This window comes from Nothoprocta perdicaria, unplaced genomic scaffold (assembly GCF_003342845.1).
Source record: "Nothoprocta perdicaria isolate Ctin4 unplaced genomic scaffold, notPer1 scaffold_23, whole genome shotgun sequence".
Taxonomy (NCBI): Eukaryota; Metazoa; Chordata; class Aves; order Tinamiformes; family Tinamidae; genus Nothoprocta; species Nothoprocta perdicaria.
In genome coordinates, this window is record NW_020455455.1 from 3683504 (window position 1) to 3706721 (window position 23218).

At 37.2% G+C, this 23218-nt stretch overlaps 1 protein-coding gene across 1 annotated transcript in view; it reads left to right on the forward strand.

Annotated features, from left to right (window-relative positions):
* The first annotated feature begins 264 nt into the window (after positions 1-264).
* Positions 265-23218, forward strand: part of LOC112947394 (macrophage mannose receptor 1-like) — a 29379-nt gene continuing 6425 nt past the window's right edge. The window contains exons 1-24 of the mRNA XM_026039477.1: positions 265-326; positions 932-1078; positions 1380-1541; positions 2369-2482; positions 3662-3805; positions 4776-4958; positions 5784-5938; positions 6820-6933; positions 7305-7420; positions 8365-8513; positions 9249-9433; positions 10224-10351; positions 11447-11534; positions 12156-12300; positions 13656-13691; positions 13791-13954; positions 14746-14810; positions 15772-15869; positions 16239-16378; positions 17336-17450; positions 19146-19327; positions 20036-20138; positions 21502-21731; positions 22337-22499. Of these exons, the coding sequence (XP_025895262.1) occupies positions 266-326; positions 932-1078; positions 1380-1541; positions 2369-2482; positions 3662-3805; positions 4776-4958; positions 5784-5938; positions 6820-6933; positions 7305-7420; positions 8365-8513; positions 9249-9433; positions 10224-10351; positions 11447-11534; positions 12156-12300; positions 13656-13691; positions 13791-13954; positions 14746-14810; positions 15772-15869; positions 16239-16378; positions 17336-17450; positions 19146-19327; positions 20036-20138; positions 21502-21731; positions 22337-22499 (3187 nt within the window). The 5' untranslated portion in view covers position 265. The remainder of the gene's footprint in view (positions 327-931; positions 1079-1379; positions 1542-2368; positions 2483-3661; positions 3806-4775; positions 4959-5783; positions 5939-6819; positions 6934-7304; positions 7421-8364; positions 8514-9248; positions 9434-10223; positions 10352-11446; positions 11535-12155; positions 12301-13655; positions 13692-13790; positions 13955-14745; positions 14811-15771; positions 15870-16238; positions 16379-17335; positions 17451-19145; positions 19328-20035; positions 20139-21501; positions 21732-22336; positions 22500-23218) is intronic.

Here is a 23218-nt window from a genome sequence, read left to right on the forward strand (position 1 = left end):
TGAGTATCCACTTATGACCTCTAGTAACAAGGATGGAGTCTTGAGTTTTGGAAGGGACTAGCRCTGCAGAGAGAGTGTTTGCAATATGCCTTGCACTTATTTCAAAATGCCACATGTGACAGGATACTTCCTTATTTAAAGTACAGAGCTTTATCTATCAGTCCTCTGACACAGAGGAGACCTGCTGCTATCCTCACTCAGAAGGATGTTATGCACTGCAAATCTTTCAATCTGATAAAGGAATGAAGGGAAAGTACCACTGATAATGACACCTTCCAGGTTCTCAGTTTTCCTGTCCCTTGTGCATTGTGCTTTGCAGTMCCTGGGTAAGTTTCCTGCTTTTGGTTTTGTGTTAAACTAGATATGAGAATTCTTTGCTCTGGGCAKTTTGACAGTTTTAATGTACAGATTGCCTATTCTGTATATGTCATAAATTTTGATATAGGATATAGGGAGTACGTTGGGTATTATTCTGGCAGTTCTGGGTGTACAGGGTAAAATAAAAGAGATATAAGCTAGCTGGGGAAAAATAGGTAGGAAGAAGAAATTTATAGATAGCTGAGTCTATTGAATTACACAGACTACTACAATGCACTGAACAAGAGTGACTTGTGGGCTCTCTTGTGTCAAAACTGATTTATCATCACAGGTGAGGATTAGACTCTCCTAAAAGATGTATACACCCTTTAATCTTTAGATCATATCTCTGAACTTTAAAAATGTCATTTAAAACTGATATCTTATTAATACAACATTTTATTTGAAATTTCTATCTACACAAGGGAAAATGATAAAATTGACTTAAAAATGATGCCTTAACCTCTCAAGTTCAGATAGCTAGATAGATTCAGAGATAAACAGGGAGATCTATTATTATAAACTAAGATTTTTCAGATCATTTTCATATGTCTTAACTCTTTCTTCTCCCTAGATCCCTTTACGTTACAAGGAAGTGCCAAAGGTCAGCCTTGTGTATTCCCTTTCAAATTCCATGCTGGCAGGTCTGATGGCTTGCTGCAGTGTGCAACTGCAGACTTTCATGCTGATATGTTGTATGGATTTTGTCCACCAAAAATGAGTCCTGATTTAATTTATTAACTTGTCATGAAACACTCCTGATAAAACCATCTACTGAACTATTATCAGATCCATCAAAAGGTTCCAGCTACTCACTCTCTTGACACACCTTGCCAGAGTAAATCAGATGAAAATGATACCTCATGATACCACACAATTAATATTGTGCATTGTTTAAGGTTTTGCATTACACATACTTGATTTGTGCACATTCACATAAGAATATCACATACTTGATTTGTTTTCAGTTCATACACTGTCAATCACCCAATAGCAGTGTTGAATTTTACTTCTCTTTCCAGATGACACAAAAAGATCTTGGACAAAAGATGCATCAACTGGTGTTCACTATCAGATAAACTTAGAATCAACATTAACTTGGCACCAAGCAAGGAATAGCTGTCAGCAGCAAAATGCAGAACTCCTAAGCATCACAGAGAGAGAAGAGCAAATATACATTGAAGGTAAATGAGAGAGCAATAACACCCAAGAAGATTTTTTATTTTTTTTTAATATGAAGGATTTATCCTGAACATATTCAGGGAGGAAAATGACCTTATTCCACTCATGTGCTGCATGTGGGACCTAGGGCATCTTTCATAGACCATTATTTGGGCTTTGCCCAGCCTGGATAAATGGATTTTCCTCTCACCTTCCCTGCTGAGGGCACACATTCAATGTGCTCTGTTCCTCAAATTTTATTCTGTGTTTCAAGGATTATTAATCTTTATAGGGGGACTTAAGATGATGGTTAATTTTGTCCAAATATGGGTACAGTGCATGCATAAGGTCCAAACAGCTCCAATAGATTTCACGATGCAAAGATGATGATATCACTTTGGTTATAAATGGCAAGAAGGAAGCTTTGGAAACACTAACATAGAAAAAAGCCAGAAAGCAGAGCACTGCTGCTTGTAATTTTCTTGATGACTTTACTCAAAAACTCTATTACAGCAACATTTTAGCACAGTTCTGTAATGAAAATGGTGGATATTTTTTATAACTCATTTTAATGAAATTGGACTTGCTGGTGAAATGAGAGAAGTAAACTGTCGTTCAGCTAGTGAAATAAAATGTTGATTTTCTCTTTCCATTATCCAGAATAGATCTCTGCCTCCTTTATATTTATTCATTTATATGTTTTACGTGTTCAGTTTGTGCACTTCAATAATTTGGAAAGGCTGGAGTGGTTTACACTAAGAAATGTAAATTCCGTATTTATGATATTCTTTGTTGCATCTTGGTAATAGTGAGGACAATAAACTGCCACTGAGTTTCTTTTCTAATTTAGAGCTAATCAAAAAATACAATTTTGCTTTCTGGATTGGATTGAATGATTTGAATTTCAACAGTGGATGGCAATGGGCTGGGGGCCGTCCTTTCAGGTATTTAAACTGGGCTCCAGGTAAGAGCTAAACCTAGTCTATAATGTCTGACTGGATTCTGAGCATGAATCAACTGATAGAAGCTACCCTAGTACTTTTAGGTCAGGGGATCCATGCTGATTTGCAATAGCTGAAGCTCTAGCCCTGTATTTTTAAACTGCTGAGTTTGCTGTGGATATCAGTTGCAGCAGGTTCATTTTTTTTTTCTCATATAAGSAAAGAGCTTGTTTATGAAAGGAGAGTATTATTTGGAGTGAAATATTACCCTAGAGATCAGAGATCAAAATTTTTCCATAACATATTATCCACAAGTACAAATATAAATCAAATCTCCCCGAAGTAGCAAAATATTTAGAAAATAATGGCACTTCATCTCTGGAAAAATTCTAAATATTATTATGAGCTTGCAAAGCAGCACATAATTCCTGGGCAGTGCATGCAGAATTGCCCTGGCCACCTCAAGTCAGGGAGACAGGGCCAGGTCTGTGGCAACTGCACAGTGAGGAAGAAGCCCGGACCCAGAGCTGGTGGCAGTGGGTGACAGGGGGATTTGCTGGTGCCAGGGAAGTGGGGGTTCTGCTGTTGGATTGTTAGTTTTCCCATTAAACATGTTTTCTTTTTGCTACCAGCATTCCCAGCTGCCCCCAGTTTTGGAAGAATTGCAAGTGGTAAAGGAATAAGTCTTCTCTTGAGTTTTCAAAAATCTGGTATCARGCAATTTCCTCTGCTGCTTAAACGTTTTTTTTCACACCCAATAGAAAAAAATGTTTAATAGGAAAGTATACTTGGGAAACCATTGATACGGCTAGATGAATGCAATTGCTTAAAATGGAATATTTTTAAATTTAATAAGCTTTTGACACATTCTTTTTAAGGAAAAAATATTTATTTTTCTGTTCTGTTAGTGTGTGCCAGGATATCAGGAAAAGAATTAAGAAGTTCCTTATAMTGACGTACAACAAAAGCAATGTACAGTTGTCCATTCATTCAGTTTAAATATTCTGGCCCCGAAGCCAGGGGCTGAAAGCAGCATCTTATAAGSTGCAGCAGCAGTAGTCCTATGGAGAAAGGCATTCTTCATAATGAGCATTAAAGAAATCACAATAAGTTGATCTTCCCACTGATATTGCGATCTTTTGGTAATCGTTTTTATTTATTTTTGCTGTACTTATATAGAGATTCTATTTTCTCTCTCAAAGGAAGTCCTTTCTCGGCCCCTGGGAAAATCTGTGGAGTGATGAGTCCCAGCAAGAATGCCAAATGGGAAAACCAAGCCTGCAATCACAGACTCAACTACATCTGTGAAAAGAGAAACTTCAGTTCAAAGGCTGACCTACCCACGGGTAGGTTAATCAAGTAACATTTTTTTTTGTCTAACTATAGAAAGAAAAATTTGTAAAAAACTGCAAAGGATGCATACAGTGCAAYATCAGTTCTCAACAAGATGTTAAAACTATCAATCTGCATAAGTATTGTAGCAATTTTATGTTTCTCACTTGCTCTAAATGATGATTTACAGTTACTAATACTAATGTGCACAACACACTGGGTTCATATGAGCAGAGCTGGAGGAGCAGCAGTGTTCACACCAGCTATGCCATCCAAGCCCCAAATGACACATCCATGGGGTTGTGAACAGAAGGGAACTGCTRGTGCCTGACATCTGGGAATGCTACAAATGCTACTTTTAAAAGATGAGTTGCATTAAATAAAGCAATTATTCCAGAGCAAGTTTGCTCCAGTATTAACCTAAAAAAAGAATTGTGAGACTCTTTTAAAACAAACTTATGTCAAGCTTTTATATATATTTAGAAACCTAAGTAGTAAAAAGCCATTGAGTTAATATACATGAAAAGTATTGCACTAGTTTACACTGATTATTGACATGTAGTTACCAAAGAATTATATTTCGATTTGCCTTATCTAAAAATCACATGTGGAGATAATCTAAAAATCATGAATGGGAGATAATGTTACACTGGCCTTACTGCTCTGGGGGGAAGAGAATGGAGGCACTGAAGTTTGCATTGATCCTGCTTTCCCCACAGAGTATCACTTCAAATTGTCTCTTATACAATTTGGACATTTTTCATATATTTCTCTTCTTAAAAGCTTTATCAGTTTAATTGCATATTTAACATGTTGTGCCTTAATCATATTTGTTTTTCATTTGAATGTATTTGAATTTCTAACTTTATCTTATATTTATTCATATAGTCCTACTTTTGCAAAGAAYGCTAGAGAGACCTAATTCTTGGCTCCTTAATTTCCTCTTTATAAAATTGTCCTGAAATAATCGTATTTTCGTTCTAGAGAAATTGAGACCTATTAAATGCACTGATGGTTGGCAGCCATATGGAGGCCACTGTTACACCATTCAGAGAGAACCTAAAGTATGGAAAGATGCTCTGGCTTCGTGTAAGAGGCAGGATGGAGATCTGGCAAGTGTCCACAGCGTTGCCGAATTAAGCTTTCTAGTGTCACAGCTTGGTTACAGTGAGTATATAAAAACGTCTGCTTTTTGTTTGCCCCATCTGTAGCCTAAAACCTTGGTKTTAACTGTTAAAGTTTCCTATGAAATGTCAGAACCCCACAGCTGGATCTAATTTATATTGTTGTTGCATATACGTGGAAGTGTTTATCAAGGTAGTATCTATGTGCCAAAACTTTAAAAATGTTAAAAGAAAAAATCTCACATTTTTTTCCTAAAACAGAAGCATATAAAGATACTTAATAAATTCTTCTTTTCTGTCTTTATTCTATGTTCAGTGCCCCAAGGCAACAGGATGTTTTTTTAACCTCTGTTCAACTTTTAGCTCTCCAGCATCCCCACTGAAAACAGTGGAAACTGAGCTGAGTGCTTCCAAGGATGAGGCTAGGTAAAAAAAGGAGTACTACACAGAGGAAATCTCATTAGCTTTTAGTCCTCCAGGTGAGGGCTTGCACCAGTAAACATCTGAAGGGCTTGGCTCACCTGACAGGAGAAAGACATGTAGACATGGTCTACGCTAACCTTGGTATTACGGGTTATTTAATTGTTTTAAGATAYAGATGCTCAAAAACTTTGCAAAAATTTTCTGCTAGCCCTGAAGAGGCATGTATTTATTAWATTGAGGATTTTGGAAGGAATCTGTGGCCTTTAAAAAGCAGGTCAAGGCAGCTTTTACTGCATATGTTAGAGGGAATAGATATTCTTGCTAAAGCACAAAAATCCATCCATCCCGACCTYCAACTTTTGTCCCATTCTTCTGTGTTCCACACGGGAAAATGCTCACTGCATTGCACTGCATTGTGTCTTGCATATTTCTTTTTGTACTTCAGAGCCAACAGAAGAACTATGGCTTGGTCTGAACGATCTCAAGGCTCACTTCTATTTTGTGTGGAGTGATGGGACCCCTGTGATGTTCACCACATGGCAACGCGGACATCCCACCTACCCAAGTGGTCTAGAAAACTGTGTTGTCATGAAGGGGCAGGTATTTTAAAGCAAGGCAAAGTAATACTGGCATCAGATTGAAATTATCTTCTATTCAAACTTGTCTAGGACCCATTTTATATTTCAGCTTAATATATTTTTWCTCATAAATGGACATCAACCAAAGAAGACTTTCAGAGAACAGTAGAGGTCAGAAATAGGAAGATAGCATTTCCCATTAGCTTTTGTCTAATGGTTGAAATAATGATTGATTCACAACTTTTGTTGTTTTGCAGACTTTTGGATTTTAGACACGTTTATGAACAGAGTCATGAATTTGAAAAGAAGCAAATTTAAAATGCATAATTATTATGTCATASAATAATATTGGTATTTTGCACTATTAGGCATCAGTTGAATTGACCTTAACTCAGATTTTCTGGATAAAGCAAAGCCTCTATTTCAATTGCACTTTTTACACAATTCCTTCCTTAAAAAAAATTACTCATTTTCACAGAAACTTCTCCTTGATTGATGAAATAGCYACCGGTCTGTGATACACTCAGACCTGCATTATCTCTGTTTCATTGAACTCTGCCCTAAGAGTAGTGAAATAATACTGCAGTAAATGTGGTTCTATTAGTTTCAGATGAGATATATCTTTATAGACCCTCTCATGAAATACATAGTTATGGTAGCAACTACCTGATACTTTAAGACGTCATTTATTTCACCCTTTCATCTCAAAACAACATGCAATGTATCTTAAATAATTTTTAACACGTCTCTAACTGTTTTTGTGTATCTCCCAGCAATGATCCTAAAGCCTTCCCAGGCAGCATATTTCAGTGTGCTTATAGTGAAGGTAGAAGAAAATACAAGTTTTCTTCAGTTTATGCATGTCCTTCTTTTTCCATTCCTTTCTTCTCTGTACTACCATAGGATGGGTATTGGGCCACTGATATTTGTGATAAGAAACTTGGCTACATCTGTAAAAAGGAATCTTCATCCCTATCCTCCGAGGAAGAGACGATCAAAGACCCAGGCTGCCAAAGAGTAAATGCTCTCTCATAAACAATGTGGGGAAGAATTAAAGGGTTTACTGTTTCTTGCTTTTTTAGAGAATTTCTGTTGGTCTATATCTTCTAGACAATAAACTCCCGAGGAAACTCATTCTTTTTGTATTATCACATAAGTAAAATATTTAGTATAATATTTATTTTTGTTCTGAAAATAAGGAACACAATCAATATTCATTCACATGTATATAAGTGTCCCCTTTTCCTCCATTCCCACAAGATTCACCCTGTACAAAATCACATTTATATCAGCAGATATAAATATATGAGAGTATAAAAAAGAGCAGAGCTATTTTCTATACTGTAGCCTCTTTCAATTTCACAATAAGAACTTTATATTTTCCACAGGGTTGGAGAAGACATGGTTTGCACTGCTATTTGGTGGGCTCTGCATTTTTAACATTCTCAGATGCAAATAAGACATGTGAACAGAACAAAGCATATCTCACTACAGTGGAAAGCAGGTAGGAAAACTATCATTTTTTTTTCCTAATTCCAAATCTGTGCACCAATCTGGTAAAAAAACTTGCAAAACTTCTTCATTTTTTCTTAGCTCTTGTCAAAGTGTTTTACTAGGGCTTTTCAACAGTGTTCAGCACAATAAGTCAAATAAAATGATTCATGCAAGGAAAAGAAAGATTAAGTTATTTGAATGATTTAAGGCTTTTTACTCAATCCATTACAATGGTTTCCATTTTTTTAAAGGTAAGTCTAATTTAGATCACAGAAGGTCACTTAAGGCAAACAGTTCTCTCTCATCCTCCAGTTCCTAATTATAGCAGCTTCTGTTTTATTTTTGTTTTTCTGTTGTTGCTTTTGGAAAGCAGTTAGTTCCACATTCATTTACTGATTGCTGTTTGGCCTAGAGTCACTATGGTAAGAAAGCTTTGACAAAATATTTTCCTAAGCCACTTTCTAAAAGCAGATGCTGAACAAGTGTAGGGATTCTTCCCTGTAACCTGCCTCACCACAGCTGGAGCTGCATCATCTCTAGCTTGCTTGTATTCTAGTCTGGCTTTGTGGCCTCTGAGTAGCACAGAGGCCTTCACAGTCAAGAAGTGACAAATCTGTCAGTAGTTTGGTCCTAAGAGGAGGTGGGTTGAGGCAGAATAAAATCTTACAAGGACCAACAGCATTAGACTACCCCCAAAAGACTGTGTGAATTGAGCTTTGACCAGTGGCTTTTCACAGAATGGGGAGGAAAAGAAGGAAGATGCATTCAGCTGAAAGGAGAAAATTGTCCTTTGCCAAATTCTTTTGACCTCATTTAAAAATTTGCTGAGGTTTTGCTTGAACTTCATTCAGGAAGTGTTTCCCTGGAGTCATTCTGGCATGGCAGGGATACCTCACTTGCATCAGTCAGATTGACATTGTAGGGTAACATTTTGGACGTTATTTGGCTTTTCAGAAATGAGCAAGCCTTTCTAATTAGTCTGACTGGGCTGAGGCATGAAAAATATTTCTGGATTGGTCTTTCGAACTTAGAAGAGCACGGGACTTTCAGGTGGACCAGCGGCAAACCTCTTCACTTCATACACTGGAATACAGACATGCCAGGTATGTGGCACGGAGGGCTATTGCCTGTGACTGGAGTCCGGCTGAAATCTGAGGGCTGCTTTCCACCTTCAGGTAGTCTAGAAATGAGTAAGGCAATACTTGGGTCTAACAAACCCAAGTGAGGCAATGCAGGGCCTAACAAGTACTGTAGTCTCATTTTTTCCAGATTTTCAATGCTAGTTAATAGCAGTTGATCAGATTAGGAAACAATTATGAACAGAATACTGGACCCACAATGTGGTATGTGCAAAAGGTGCAGAACATTTCCATCTGTTTTATCTTCCACCAAAACAGAAGTGTCTGACTGAAAACTCTTGCCTTGACAAAAACAAGTTAGGTGTTTATACTAGCTTCATAGGTATTTGCTTCCATGAAGCTGAATCACCTAAATGTTGAGAACTGTAAATCATTTGTCAGGATATCTGCTGCATATGTGAATAAAATCAAGTGCTTTTTGCCTTGTGATCTCTGCAGGTGGCAAGGTAAGGAAGATTTATATTCTAATTCTGTGACTCCATTTCTGGCAAAGCTGTGTCTGAGAGATGCATTGGCCCACATCTGGGCTGYGGTGGTGATATTAAAAATAATTATATCTCCAGGCTGTTTCTCAGTCTGCAGGACCTGCATTTCCCATTCCATAATTTTAACTGAGATTGAATGGAAGCAAAGGCCTGATCTCTTAGGGCACAAATGGCTTCTGGTTTTACTCTTTTTTTTTTTTTGTATATCACGAAGGAAAAGAGCGAGGCTGTGTTGTCATGAGAACTGGCGTTGCTGCTGGATTATGGGACGTTGTCAGCTGTGAGGAGAGAGCAAATTTTCTTTGCAAACAGCTGGTTGGGGAAGCTCCATCACAGGCGCCCACCACCACGTGCACCACCGGCTGGGACATGGCACCCCGGGTGGGCACGTGTCTCAAGGTGAGCTTGCACCAGGAAACCCTGGACACCTGCCATGCCCGGGACCATACCGGATTCCCTTCASAGGCTTTGGATTATTGCTTGGGAATAAACCTAGAGAAAATATATAATAAACACTGGTATTCCAGATCTTTACTTAAGTATCCTCTTGTTTTGTCTCCTGAGACATTGCTTGTTGGATAGACTGAGATGTTTTAGCCCAATATTTATAAAGATCTTGACAGTTTCCTCAAATGTCACACTCAATATTTTTTGTTACTAACTTTATTTGTTCTACCATTTGCCAAATTTCTATTTCTGAGCTTGCAATAATGGACAAAAATCTCCTTCTCACCCAGGGTCACTCTCTTGCAAAATGGCTTTCTCTGTTCACACTATCTTTTCTATTATGATATATTGATTTTCCCCACTAYCCATTTCTCAAAAATCTGCTTTCTACTGCATTATACTTGAAAAAATTTATTTTTCCTTTAAGCCATTCAGGGTTCAAACTTCCAGCTAATTATGAATTACTTTTTCTTCTCTGTACATTGTGATATCTACTGGTCTCCCCAGGCTCCCATGCTATTCTTCCCTTATTATTTTATGAGAGAGAATGCTAAGAAAAAAACACATGTAGAATACATTACTAATGCTTATAATGCTAGGGATTGTTAAATGCTATAWTGCCTCAATATAAAATGGGTGCCAGTGTGACAGTGATTTTAATTAAATATACAATTATATATTATTATATGTTATACTTTACATGTTATATGTAATAATCTATTATTAAATGTTTTCTTGTTAGTTTTTTGTTAGGATGGGAAATGAAAAGAAGACTTGGTTTGAAGCAGAAGAGTTCTGTAGAGAAATAGGAGGAAATCTGGTTACAATCAAAACAAGAGAAGATCAAATTCTAATATGGCAATTAGCATCGTGAGTACTTGCACAACTGTTCTTTTTCATGTTATTATGATGTTAAATAAAAATTTCTTCAGTGTATCTGTGGATCTGGTCAAATGGCTGAATAAGAAATTTGTTTTTAAGTGATAACTGAATTTTTTCATTTGAAATATGAAACTGAAATGCTGCTRTTTTTCAGAAAATATTTAATCTTGAATATTTCTACGCATTTTTTTGAAATTTTACATTTTTTATCACAGTATTTTATCAAAGCTGTTCTCCAGAGTTCATAAACTTTATGAATGTTTGTCYCTCTTCCAAAAAAGCTGAACACTGAAAATGTTCAACTCTAAATGTGTTTTAAAAAACTGTTATACTCCAGTATAAAAATGTTGAATATGTTTTCCATGTAATTCATATTTTGATCGATGCTTTCGAAAACCCTTCAGCTATAGTATGATGTATAGTATACTATGATATATAGTATAGTACAATTCCTTTTACAGATTAAACCACTACATTTTGGTTGAAATTTTTAAGATAACGTCTCCAAGTGCCAGTGGCTGCTGTCTTGTATGTACTTTCATCTTCAGTGTGCCTGTCATCTCCCCCTTGATACAGTATAAGGACACCTCAGTGGCATGTGATATACAGATATCTAACAAAAGTTGTGCTTCAAAGAGTGGTGAATCCAGGAGTAATATCACRGAGAGATTTAAACTGTGATATACAAAAGTCTTCATCATCTCTCCCTTCTTTAATGTATTAATTATTTTTGTGAAAAGCTGAATAAGCTTTATTTGTATGTTAAGTCTCTGGGAAAATCAATCTTCCTGCTGTGCAGTGAGTGAAATAAGACTCTATTTTATCTAGTCCATAGATAGGAGGAGAAAAATAATGAGAACTATTCAATATAACAAGTCTTGTTCTGGYTGTAGACCACAGGAGAAACCCCTTGACAAAGGGTGGAAGCAGAGATCCTGGTTGTGGAACAGTAGTGGACTACTGGGGTGAAGGACCAGCTCCAAATTAAGATGAGACATAAAGCAGAATGTTTACACGCTTTCCAGCATTTATGTCAGGGTTTCTTTCCACACTTATGTATYTGTATTGTATGTTTTGTTTTAGGGCTAAAGGACTGAATACTCAGGCTTTCTGGATAGGTTTGTTTCACTTAAATCCTGATGAMGGATACACCTGGATTGATGGTTCTCCTGTGAGTTGTGAATTGGTTGGATATTAATTGCCTTATTGATTTTTATAATACACAGATTTTCATCTTTTTTATGGCTTTTTTTTTGTAGTCTCTTGTAAACTTTTGCCAGGTCCATAGCAGCACTTTACCCATCAGCTGAACAGCTGCAGTGCTAAATAATGATACTGTCTTACTGCTCTAATGAAAGCACAAAATTGCCTCTGTTTCTGCTTTTGTCTCATCCCTGGGACAATGCTGTATCCCATCTTCCACTCTGTGTGCCCTTATGTTCTTCATAGCACACCAGAATGGGGTACTGCTTTGAGTCATTTAAGAGAAGTCAGGCTGCCAGCTCTGTAACAGAGAAAAAGAAACATGACTTCCTCAGTTCATCAGTTTTTCTTTCACCAGACACATGTTTTTCAATATAATATGATCTTTTCTCCTCCTTTGGGGAATGATGGGAAAGGTGCACTGATTAGGGTGGCTTCCAAAGGCCCCCTCAAAGGCCCTTGAACTCCCATTGTTCAAACAAATTAGATGTTTGGGATGATGAGACCCTGAAAGTGTGTGATGAGGGCAATCTCAATTACCTCCACTCATCTCAAAGCTTCCAGTAAGAGAGATGTATTTCCAACACAGGCAACTTATGAGTACTGGGATGAAGACGAACCCAACAACTATCAAGGCACTGAACAGTGTGTGATGTTTAATAAATCACCCCAAATGCACTGGAATGATTTGAACTGTGAATATTCACTTAATTGGATTTGTGAAGCAGAAAAAGGTACGATTACTTCCCCTTTGAATTTGAGTTCATGAATAAGTTGCATGGATTTAAATGAATTGAAAAGTAGGATACTGAGAATTATTCTTTGTTTTAAAACCAGAGCAATGGAAGGCAGCACATAAAGCAAAAGGAACAGAAAGAATTAATTATATGTAGAGAGGCAGGAGTTAAATATATCCCTATTACGTTATCTCTGGTTTTATCTCACTCTGCGATGTGATGAATAAATTTGCAAGGTGAAGATATTTATCCCATTAACAATATCTTTTCTTTTCCCTCCGTTTTTAACTGCTTTGGGCTTACCCAGGAGAGACAAAGAAGCAGGAGAAAAGAGTTACCTGTACAATAGGAGAAAAAAGCTTTGCTTCCAGCTGAAAAACAAATAACAGGAAAGTCGATCAGTTACTATAGGAACCAGCAAGTCCCCAAAGGGGATCAAAAGCAGAGAGGCTGGTGCAGCCTTGAATGACTCCAGCTCTGCGGAACTAGCAGGGCCCTAGTGCCAGGTCCTCCAGCACCTCAAGGCTGGGGCACTGGGGATGGCTGAGGGTCTGCAAGGACGTGCCATCAGGTGCAAAAGGTGCCTGACTACATGCCCTGTCAGTAGGGAGAACGAGGGGTTTTGTGGCTAAGGAACTCAAGTGACAACTGATAATGGTCTCGTGTTGCCCACTTGGCCCTACGTTCGTGTCCCTGCATCCTGGTTGTAAGTTGGATTCTTGTATGCGTCTCTGTAGAGCTAATGACGTATCTGAAAAGCTGCCAGCTTTTAAAGCAAAAAGCAAAGCTGGAGCCTAAAAGAAGTTTTCTAGCACAAGCTAACCTATCAGAACAGTAGGAATCAGTTCAGATACTYGAAATGATGGATGAAATTAATGAAATACCAGCATTAAGCTTTCATTTGTGAACAATTTGCCATTAGGTAGGTGAGCTTGAGAAATGTATGTATGGAATGGATTATTATGCTCACTAGCTCTAATCCTAAATGCATAAAAGAAATTATTCATTGCATGCTAAGTAAAATTCTGAAATACTTTTTGAAACTTTCATAGGTTTCATCTACAAAGTGTTTTACCGCATATCCTGAATCCTTTAGTCCAGTGCTTTTGGAAAGAGGCATGCAAGTTTTAAGGATGTACATTTTTCGGAAGATAATTGGATGTACATTTTTTAGTAGATAATTGTTTCTAAATCATAATTAATTTTTACTTTAGTCTTATGATGTATCCTCCAAAATCTTTAAACTTCATTGTAATTCATAGCTTCTTCTGCTCTGTTTTACATTACAACTGCACAGTCTATCCACATTGCTGTGTTTGGACTGTTACTCATGGTGATATTTTGTGTTACAGGTGTATTACTAAAACCTGAGCCGAACAACAGCTTTGGTAGGCTTTTTTTCACCTTTCAAAGGAAAATATCCTGTATAGTTCTCAGATCTTACACATACGAGTTTTGTCATGCATATAAACGTTCCTTTGTTTCAGAATATAAAGTCACTGGTGATGGATGGTTTATATATGGAGATAAGCAATACTACTTCAGCAGTGAAAATGTCCACATGGAAAAAGCCCGGGAAATCTGCAAGAAAAACTTTGCAGATCTTGTTGTCATTGAGAATGAAAGTGAACGGAAATTTCTTTGGAAATATGTAAGCACCTAGTCTACTAATTAGCCTCTGAGTTCAACACAATGAGTATAGGCACTTTTGAACTCATGAATTTATTTTTGTTTTGCATATGTTCACTGTTCAATAAGGTAGATTATTGTATTACTTTTTTCGTTTGTGCTTAAGATTTCTTTTCGGCATCTAGTACAAAGCAATGATTTTCACCTTGTCTTCTCTGGTAATGGAACTTCGACTACAACATTACTCTTTGCTTGGCCCATGTGGTTGAGATTAGCAGCCACCAACGAGACATCTTGTCTCGTTGATGAGATAATGAGACATCTGATGTCTCTGATGAGACATCTTCCAAATTCTCAAGCAGAGTAGCTGATAAAATAAAGTCTAGCTATTTATTTAGATTATACACCTGAGCTATTGTTTTTCTTTACTGATTTAAATAGTGATAGATTACTTTGGGGCTTGTAAAAAAAATCACTTCTTTCAAGTAGAGGAAGAATACATGTGAATGTTGAAGAGGTAGGGAAGGCCAGTGGAGGCTCAGATTCTCTCATCTAAGATCTGTACAGCTCAGCACCATCACTATTCCAGTTCTCTCCAACAGATTCCACTCTTCAGAATGTCCCCACAATCTCCATTTGCCTACGTACCACCTGGGTCTCAACCTATAATTTTGTTGAGGCCTAAAATCCCGATGCTTCAGGGGAAAGAAAAAAGAGTAAAAAAAGAAACCACAGACATGGCTGAGAGCCTTCCAAGGTTTTTTGCTTGATATTGAGAAACTGTTGTTATTAACCTATTCTCCTATATTTTAGATTTACAGGAAAGGTGTGAAAAACTATTTCATTGGCTTAGTTGCTAGCTTTGATCGGAAATTCAGGTGAGAAAAAGAAGAATATTAGAACTGGTAATGGACAGCTAATAATGATAATTTTATCCTGCTCTATGGGAACATTTGTGTATGCTTTCATTTTGCAGTTTAAATTGCAGGGTTTTTTAATTGCAGTTTAATTGTAGTTAATTTCCAGTTGGCCAAGTGACCTATAAACAGATTTCAGGTGAAGCCTCATATCAGAAGTATTAAGTTTTTATGTATTTAAACAAAGTAAAGTATTACCCCCCTCAAATCTGAGAGCAAAAGCATTAGAAGTTCATGTAGAAAGCATTAGAAGACTCATCTCAGTGTCTTACACTGATCTGAGACCTAAGTTAATCATCCAAACACTTCATAGGAAGTGAGACGAAGTGAGACAATGGATATTTTTAGGACACTATTCCCCTGATCTACGTTAGACATCAACCTTAGAGCAAGAATATTTCTCCTAACTAGATCTACAATGACTAGAGAGACGAGGAGTCTTAGACAAGATACCAGCATTTAATAAGACTAAGCTCTGATTCAAGTTCTGAGAGCTGTTGTGAGCAACATCTCACCATCTCCCCCAACAGCTTTCTGAGAAGCCTGCTAGGATATATGTTTTAGAAATTGGTTTGTATAAGGCTTTCAGGAGGACACTTCTCTGGATGAAGGGGAAGTCTGTGCACTGTTGAGAACTTGGGCTTTCAGTCTTACACAGACTGCAAGAAAGCTCTCCTTCAAGTATGACCTTGTTCATACAACCTCTAGCAAAGTGGGTCATTGATGGGAACTTAACTGGGCTAGTACAAAACAGAGGAAAAGTAGCAGGAACATGAGGATATATCCTCTCCAGTATATGTAGAGTTTTTGTCCTCTGATGATTACTGAAAGTTGGCTTAGCTCTTTTGCTAAGCAATCGTTRTAACTGTAAACAGCTGTTAGAGACATGTCTGGCAACCACTGTCCCTTTTGTTTTTGTCAGCTGGCTGGATGATACCCCTGTGAACTATGTTGCTTGGGCTCCAGATGAACCCAATTTTGCAAATAATGATGAAAACTGTGTGATAATGTCAGATTTTGGTGAGTAAAATAGCAGAAGGAAATACTCGGTTGAGAATTTGAAAATTTTAAGAATATGGCATCTGAAGCTAAAATGTTTGCCACATTTAAATTTGAGGCTACCCTCAAATAAGTAGTCAAACAATGGAGAAAGTTTTTCATAACAAGTGTGTTGTAGTTTAAAACTACTTGCAGCATTATTATTAGGAGGCAAGCACCCTGCGAAGGAGGGAAGACTTAATGTAGGAAATTAATGTACATTGCAACTCTTTTATATGCTTTCAGGAAGTTTTATTTGTGCTTTATGAGGATTGTCTGGGGCTCAGCAATGTGACAGAGATTTGAAAATTTCTATCAAACAGTAATTCTTTCTGTTTTATTTACTTACAGGATTTTGGAAAGATATCAGCTGTGCTCAGAAAAATTTCTTCATTTGTGAAAGACACAATTCTACTCTCTCAGTGTTTSCTCCTACAGTACTTCCACTTTTAGGAGGATGTCCTGAAACTTGGCTTTTGTTTAATAATAAGGTGCAGTAACAGATCTCAACAGTGTTCAGCAAATCTGCTAAATGTAGAAAAAATACCCACAGCTTTCTTCCGTCTTTTCCACTAGTTTACTAAGTATTATTCTAATTAGCAGCRTGGCCTATTTTCATGGGGTCAAGTCTGGTTTAAATCTCAAAGAAGTGAAATTGAGTAATTATTACAGTTGTAATTATTACAGATTTTGTGAATTGCAAAATGCCTTTAGACACAGTAACTTCTTAATTTTATGGAATTTTCTGTTTATTTTAGACACATTTGCTGCAGGGAAATACTGCTCTTTCATCCTGATCTGTGTAACCCCCTTTTCCTGAGTAATTCTGAGAAAAAAATGAAAGGTCACACCTTTTAAACCTAATCAGATATCATAACAGTCCATCTTGACCTTCTGTTTGTGTACCTAATTATAATAGATTTATGACAGGCACTTTTGTCTTTTGACTCTAGGCAACTTATCTGAACTAAAATCAAAAATGGAAATGGAAACTAATATTTTGTAAGGAAGCACAGAATATGTCTTCTCTATTACATAAGAAGGAAATGTTTAAGTGTAACTACTTCAATCAGAGCACAGATTCTTCAGAATAAAAGTGCATAAAAAGTGTACTCAAAATTTTGTTCTCAATATAGTAAAAGTTCGAATCCCTCAAAAATCCCTTTTTATTAGTGTCCCAAAATTTCTATCTCTACATCTCAGAAATCTGCTTAATTCATCAACAGCTTTTGGAAGCTACCAGCTCTTTCCCAACACTGACCTTGGTGGCCCACACATTTGCAAGCACCGCACACACAAGTGCTGTGATTAGCTGTATCTCCTCATGGCTGGTTGGAAACGCTAGCATTTCAGGACCTCCCTCATCTGCAGCTCTTTACATAAAATAATACAGTGCCTTGAATTCTCTTTGAGACCTAAATGTTGTCTAATCCTAATTCTTCCCAAAGTGTTACAAAATATTTGGATACACCATAGAAGAAAGGCTGCCCTGGCATGCTGCAAGGAGCACTTGTATAGAATCAGGGGGAAACTTGGTCTCTATACACAATGCACAAGTGCAAGGTAAGACATCTGAATCTTTTGGTGCTATGTGAGAAGCCGTATAATTTCACCAAAAGATCATAATTATTATTTATAATTGTATTTGTAACTGCTRTTATAAAGTATATTGCTCTCTGTGCTTCACAGTTTAGGTATAAGGATACATCAAAATTCCTCTCAAATGATGCAGGTCAACTACCTGCTTTGTGCTGGATCTCAGCATCCAGCTACCATATGTGTTGATGTCACTGCATAGATCATTCTGGGAAAATAATTATAGAATCAATCGAGATAGTGACTGTAAAGATGAGTACTCATAGAACCATATTGCAAGATGAACTTGTTTCCCCATCATTATCTTTCTTCTTCTATTCCTCCTTCTTCAGAATAGAACCTCCTTTTCTGGAATATCTACAGAACCATGCTAGTCACTAGTAGTGAGCCAGGGAAATGATATACAGAATGGTATACAGACACAAAAGTCTGTCTTCACTGCAATAATATTCAATATCTTTTAAATCACTTCAGCCAGTCATATTAGCATTATGYTAGTGGATGACACAGTGGAGGTTGGAGTTAGAATATAAAGGATTGACAAATCTGAGAAATCTTTTAAATCTTTTGGGAGAGGAGAGGGATCTTTTTGAATAATGTTACACACTAGGTTCTGTACCTGCCTAGGACACAAAACCAGGATTAGGAGTAACCAAAAAAAAAAGAYCATACAAATATATGTCTGCACAACACGTTAAGTAGCCCCTCTGCTTTGCTGAGTATTGGGAAGACCTCAGCTGGAGTTGCAGTCAGAGCATGGAGCTGACAGTTCAGGGTCACCAGGGACCTCATCCATCTATGTATTGCTGTTGCCACCCTGCTAGCAGAGCCCCCACATGTGGAGCCCAGCCTCACACTGCCTGCCAGGCACACAGGGCATGGACATGTATTGTCTGGGCAGAAGAGGAGCAGGAGGCAGCGGAAAAGGACACTGCCAAGCACAGCCATCGGAAATCTTAGCGTGGCTGCTCCATCTCCCTTGCCCACCTTCATGCCTCCGGAGCACTGCTGACTTTTACGCTACCTTTCATTTTCTTCTGGAACTTGTTCTTTGCTGCCACTAAATGGAATTTTGACCCTCATAAAGATGAAGGCAAAACAGCCTCCAGATCTAAATAGCATAAACTATGAAGGATGACCTGGAGCTGCTTCATGCAGAGAAGAAAATCCGAAGTGATATCATGACACTTTTGAACTCTCAGCAAAAGAATAATATGGAAGGAGCAGAATAATCTGTTCCCCATGGCCTTGGAAGATAGCATAAACAGAAATGGACTTAACCYGTCCACAGAAATTCATATTAGATAGTGAACAAATATCCATCAAAAATACCTTCTTTTACTAATACTTTCTAAGGGAAAACAGGTCAAGACCTTTTCAGGTTCCTTCTAGGCTTAATTTCTATAATACTTTTAAGAAGCATGTGGGTAGCATTTTTATACTGAAAATTTCTCCTTTCATATTTTTAATGAAATCAAACTCCTTCAGTTAAATTAGACATTGCATTGTTTCCTTTCACTTTTACCAATGGTTTATAATCTAAAGATACTATACTGATGTTCTCAGTGTTTTGAGAGTTGTTTGGTTGTTTTGTTTGCTCTGAATTTGTAGAATGGCAACTCGTCCACTGCTTACTATTTCTCTGATTTTTTTTTTTKATAGCCTTCCTCACCCTTCTCCTAAGAGATATCTCAGGTGAAACCTGGATTGGTCTGAATGATATTAACCAGGAGGATACCTACGTGTGGACAGATGGAAGCATATTTGACTACTCAAAGTGGGGAAGAAAATTCCCGTTTAGAGATACATACATTAATAATGACTGGAATTTTATTACAATAGAGGTAAGCAGAACAATAGCAAAAAAATTTCATAACTTAACATACTCAAGCTTAACATAACTAGTTTAACCTCTAAGTTGGCTCCTTATATTTCAGTGTCTTAAAGTAGAAAGCAACAGAATAATATTGCAGGAAACAGCTGTTTAAAGCTGTGAAAATACATTAATAAGTTTATTTAAAGTCTCCATCTTTGTCTGTGTATATATATATACACACACACTTGCAGAAGTCTAGAACTGCAGAAAGACTGTATTCTAATTATTGTTGGTATTAATTTGAATTATTATCAGAAATATTAGAATTCACTGAAAATTATTACTAATTGTGTTGGGTTTTTATTTTGTTTCATTGACTCTCTTTATGCATCATGAATACAAATTAAGCTCAAAAATTCAATATAGACTGTCACACACTATATAGCAAAAATAGCTGTACTGCACTGCAAGAAACTTTAATAAACTGACAAAAGTTCTTGCACTAGTCTACCAAGGAGATCTCATTTGCCTATGTTATAAAATGCAGCTAGAACATTTCTGTTCTTAAAAAATGATAAATAAGAGCCAAAAAAATCTTTTAAGAAGATCCTTTATACAATCTAAAAAAAAAAAAAAAGAGAAAAGTATTAACTTGGCCTGGTAAGACCTCTCTCTATCATTTTGCTAAGCATTTTGCACTTTACCAGCTATAATTATCTTTTTAATTTTTCCCTAGACCGATTGTATTGCAATGATGAAAGAATCTGGAGATGAAGCAGGCTCCTGGGGAAACACTGACTGCCAGCACAACAAAAGCTATATTTGCCAGATGGACAGCAGTAAGTTCTGCTTTTCCCTTTCTTTGCTAGAGGACATTTATTGACCAGTCTGAATACAGAAGTCCTCAATTTTAACCAGGGTTAGCAAATGGGGTTAAGGAAGTWCAGTTATTTTCTCAACTCATCCAGATGTAAAATCAGTTCTGGGGTAAGGGCTATAGAAAAGTTTTTGGTTTATGGCCTCTCCCCTACCAGCATTCAGACAGGCTCCACCTCAGATAGCTACATTTGAACCAGCTGCCTACATACAACAAGTAGAAACTTTGAAGGCAAGATTGGCCTCACCTGTGGGAAATGTCCAAAGCAGGTCAACAGAGGCCTTCAAAGTGTCTTTTTTTGTTTCTACTGATAACAAGAGAAGTTTAACCCACTAGCACAGGTGTTGGTATCTGAATTGTTTTATTTTGTAAATGGAAAGCATAAAGGCAAATCCATCACAAAACTCCATAAGTATCTTAGCTGCAACCTCCTCACCCAGATCTAAGCTCTTCACCCACCAAAAAGCCCCTGTGCATCCTGCCCTGGAAGGGATGGGCAAGGTAAGTTAAATAGGTTATTTTGTTGTACAGCTTTGACCAACATGTTCTTTACAGCAATGCCAGCAGTAATCAGAAGAACAAAACTGCTACGTTTCTTCTATCCTCAGGTTGGGAGACACATCCGGAACACATTTCCACTGCATAGTTCACAGGAAGAGAAAAGGGGAACTGCTGAGCAGTGAATTATGTACTGCTAGAAATATAGGAAGAAGACACATTTGGGCCAGATGTTTCAGGGCTCTGTCCTGTGCAAGTTCAGAAAGCTGCACAAAGGAGTCACTGGCAAAAACTGTTGCCAGGGTGTTCTTGAGACTGTTTGAGCAAGAAGGCAATTCTTGTTCTTTTTCTGCCCCACTCAGCAGCTCTAGGTCTTTATGCCTTGAATGGTATATGTACAAGTAGAAGAAAACAGGAGGAATTTTACCTATAATGTGGGAGGGGAACCTAAAGAGAACTGGAGAGAGGACTACTTCGTGATCAGTATTCACATTATTTTCAGATGGTGATATGAACAGCAAAATCTCTGCATTTACCTATTCCTACATTATACATTTTTATATATACATTATTTATTCATATATACCTATATATTCAGCAGTATATGTGTGTGTGTGTGTGTATATATATACAAATAGTTCTACAAATAGTTCTAAGCTAACTTTAAAATGTCTTTTGTATTTGAAATAAAAAACGGTTGAAGTGGTTGATGCATGATGCTTTTGTTGTCACACTATATTCATTTGCTATTCAAAGGTAATGCTCCTTTTGGGGCAACTAATAATTATCACCGTTTTCTCCTCCTACTACTTATCTCTTTCCTATAGAATCTGAATTATTTCATTCCACACCTGCTTCAGAGTTCGAGTTCATCCACTATGGAAATAGCAGCTATTTAGTCATTCCTTCTAAAATGAATTGGGATGAAGCAAGGAGGGCCTGCAAGGAGAAATCTTCACAGCTCGCCAGCATTTTAGATTATTACACAAATACATTCTTACTGCTGCAGGCAGCACAGCATGGAGAGCCTCTATGGACTGGTCTCAACAGCAAAGTGGTAAGATTAATACATTGACGTGAGGTGTGGTTAAATACTATGATGTGATTACTGCCTGAAGGTTGAAATGTAGCATTAATAGACTTAGGAAAACAGGGTAGGAAGATAGCATTTCCTTGCTGTATATTAAAAGTATTAAATAAATAAATAAATAAGGATCTTAGGGAATGGAGGAGAGCAGTCAACTGTAGCTTAGCTTAGAGTCCTTGTGTGACAGCAGCCTCTRCTCTGCTCTACCTGAGCTCTCTGCAATTCTCATGATCCTTGCAGGCAAATTGCTCCTTGGGGTGACCTGACTCTTCCAGGACAGGGATTGCTTCTCACCACACCGTTGCATAAGCAACTGGACATCACTAGCACTTGGAAAGCACCCCTTGGCCTTCAAGAAAGCTTCATGGGCCCTTAGAGCATGGGAAGCATACTGTTATTTATTACTTTGACATTGCTGAGTCGTGATTTGATCAGTATTTCAATAGTACTAGCACAAATGTACAAATTGAGCTTTACAAATCACTGGGAAAATGGGCATTTGTATAAATCCTCTTGCCTGAAACTTAAGATGGGGGATGTATAAAACTTGTATTAAATGTCTGTGTCAATTTTAGAATGGTTACTACAGATGGATTGATAATAGGAAAATGAATTATTCTGAATGGAACTATGGTGAACCCAAATGGAAAATAGCCTGTGTCTATTTAAATCTCTATGGAACCTGGACAACAGCACCTTGTAAAGAAAAACATTTTCCTGTCTGCCAAAAATCTGATGGTAAGTTGTGATGATGCCCACAGGTTAGATTTTAAGGCAGAAACATCAAAGAATCTGAGTAAAATGTATTTCTAAATATATATTTGGAATTGGAATTGGAATTACATATGCAGCCTCATTATTCCTTAATTCCTTGCATATTCCTTAATAGGTAAGGAATAATGAGGCTGCATATGTAATTGCGATATTCTCATTTTTACTTCAACATCAGTTCATTTTCATGGAGTTGTCCATGCAGTTTTATGGGACTCGAAGGGTAACTGCAGTAGAATTGTGATGTTGCAGATGGACAGAGCATGCAGACTGTGGGAGTACTACACTTTTTAATTCTTTGGAGTCTATAATATGAATCTTTTTGCTGATAGGTATTTCATGGAAAGGATTATAATCAGTAAGATCCAATGRCTACAAAATAAATTCTGTGCATTAAAAATAGCTGTGTTCATGCAGTGGTTAAAGCAGTGTTATTAAATACTAATAACTGGAGAAAGGAGGAATCCTTTGTATCTGCTTATTAGTATTATCATCAGTTTCTGATGGCTGTGACTAATGTATTAAATTGGTGGAAAAAAAGAGTCTGTTTTTATTGGTACAAAGAGAAGTTCATACTTCATAGTGTTTGCATGGACTCAGTGAGGAATACTACAAATTAAAGTGCATACATTAAGACCTTGGGATAGGGCTGAACTTTTGCTTCCTCACTTGTATGAGAGCTACTG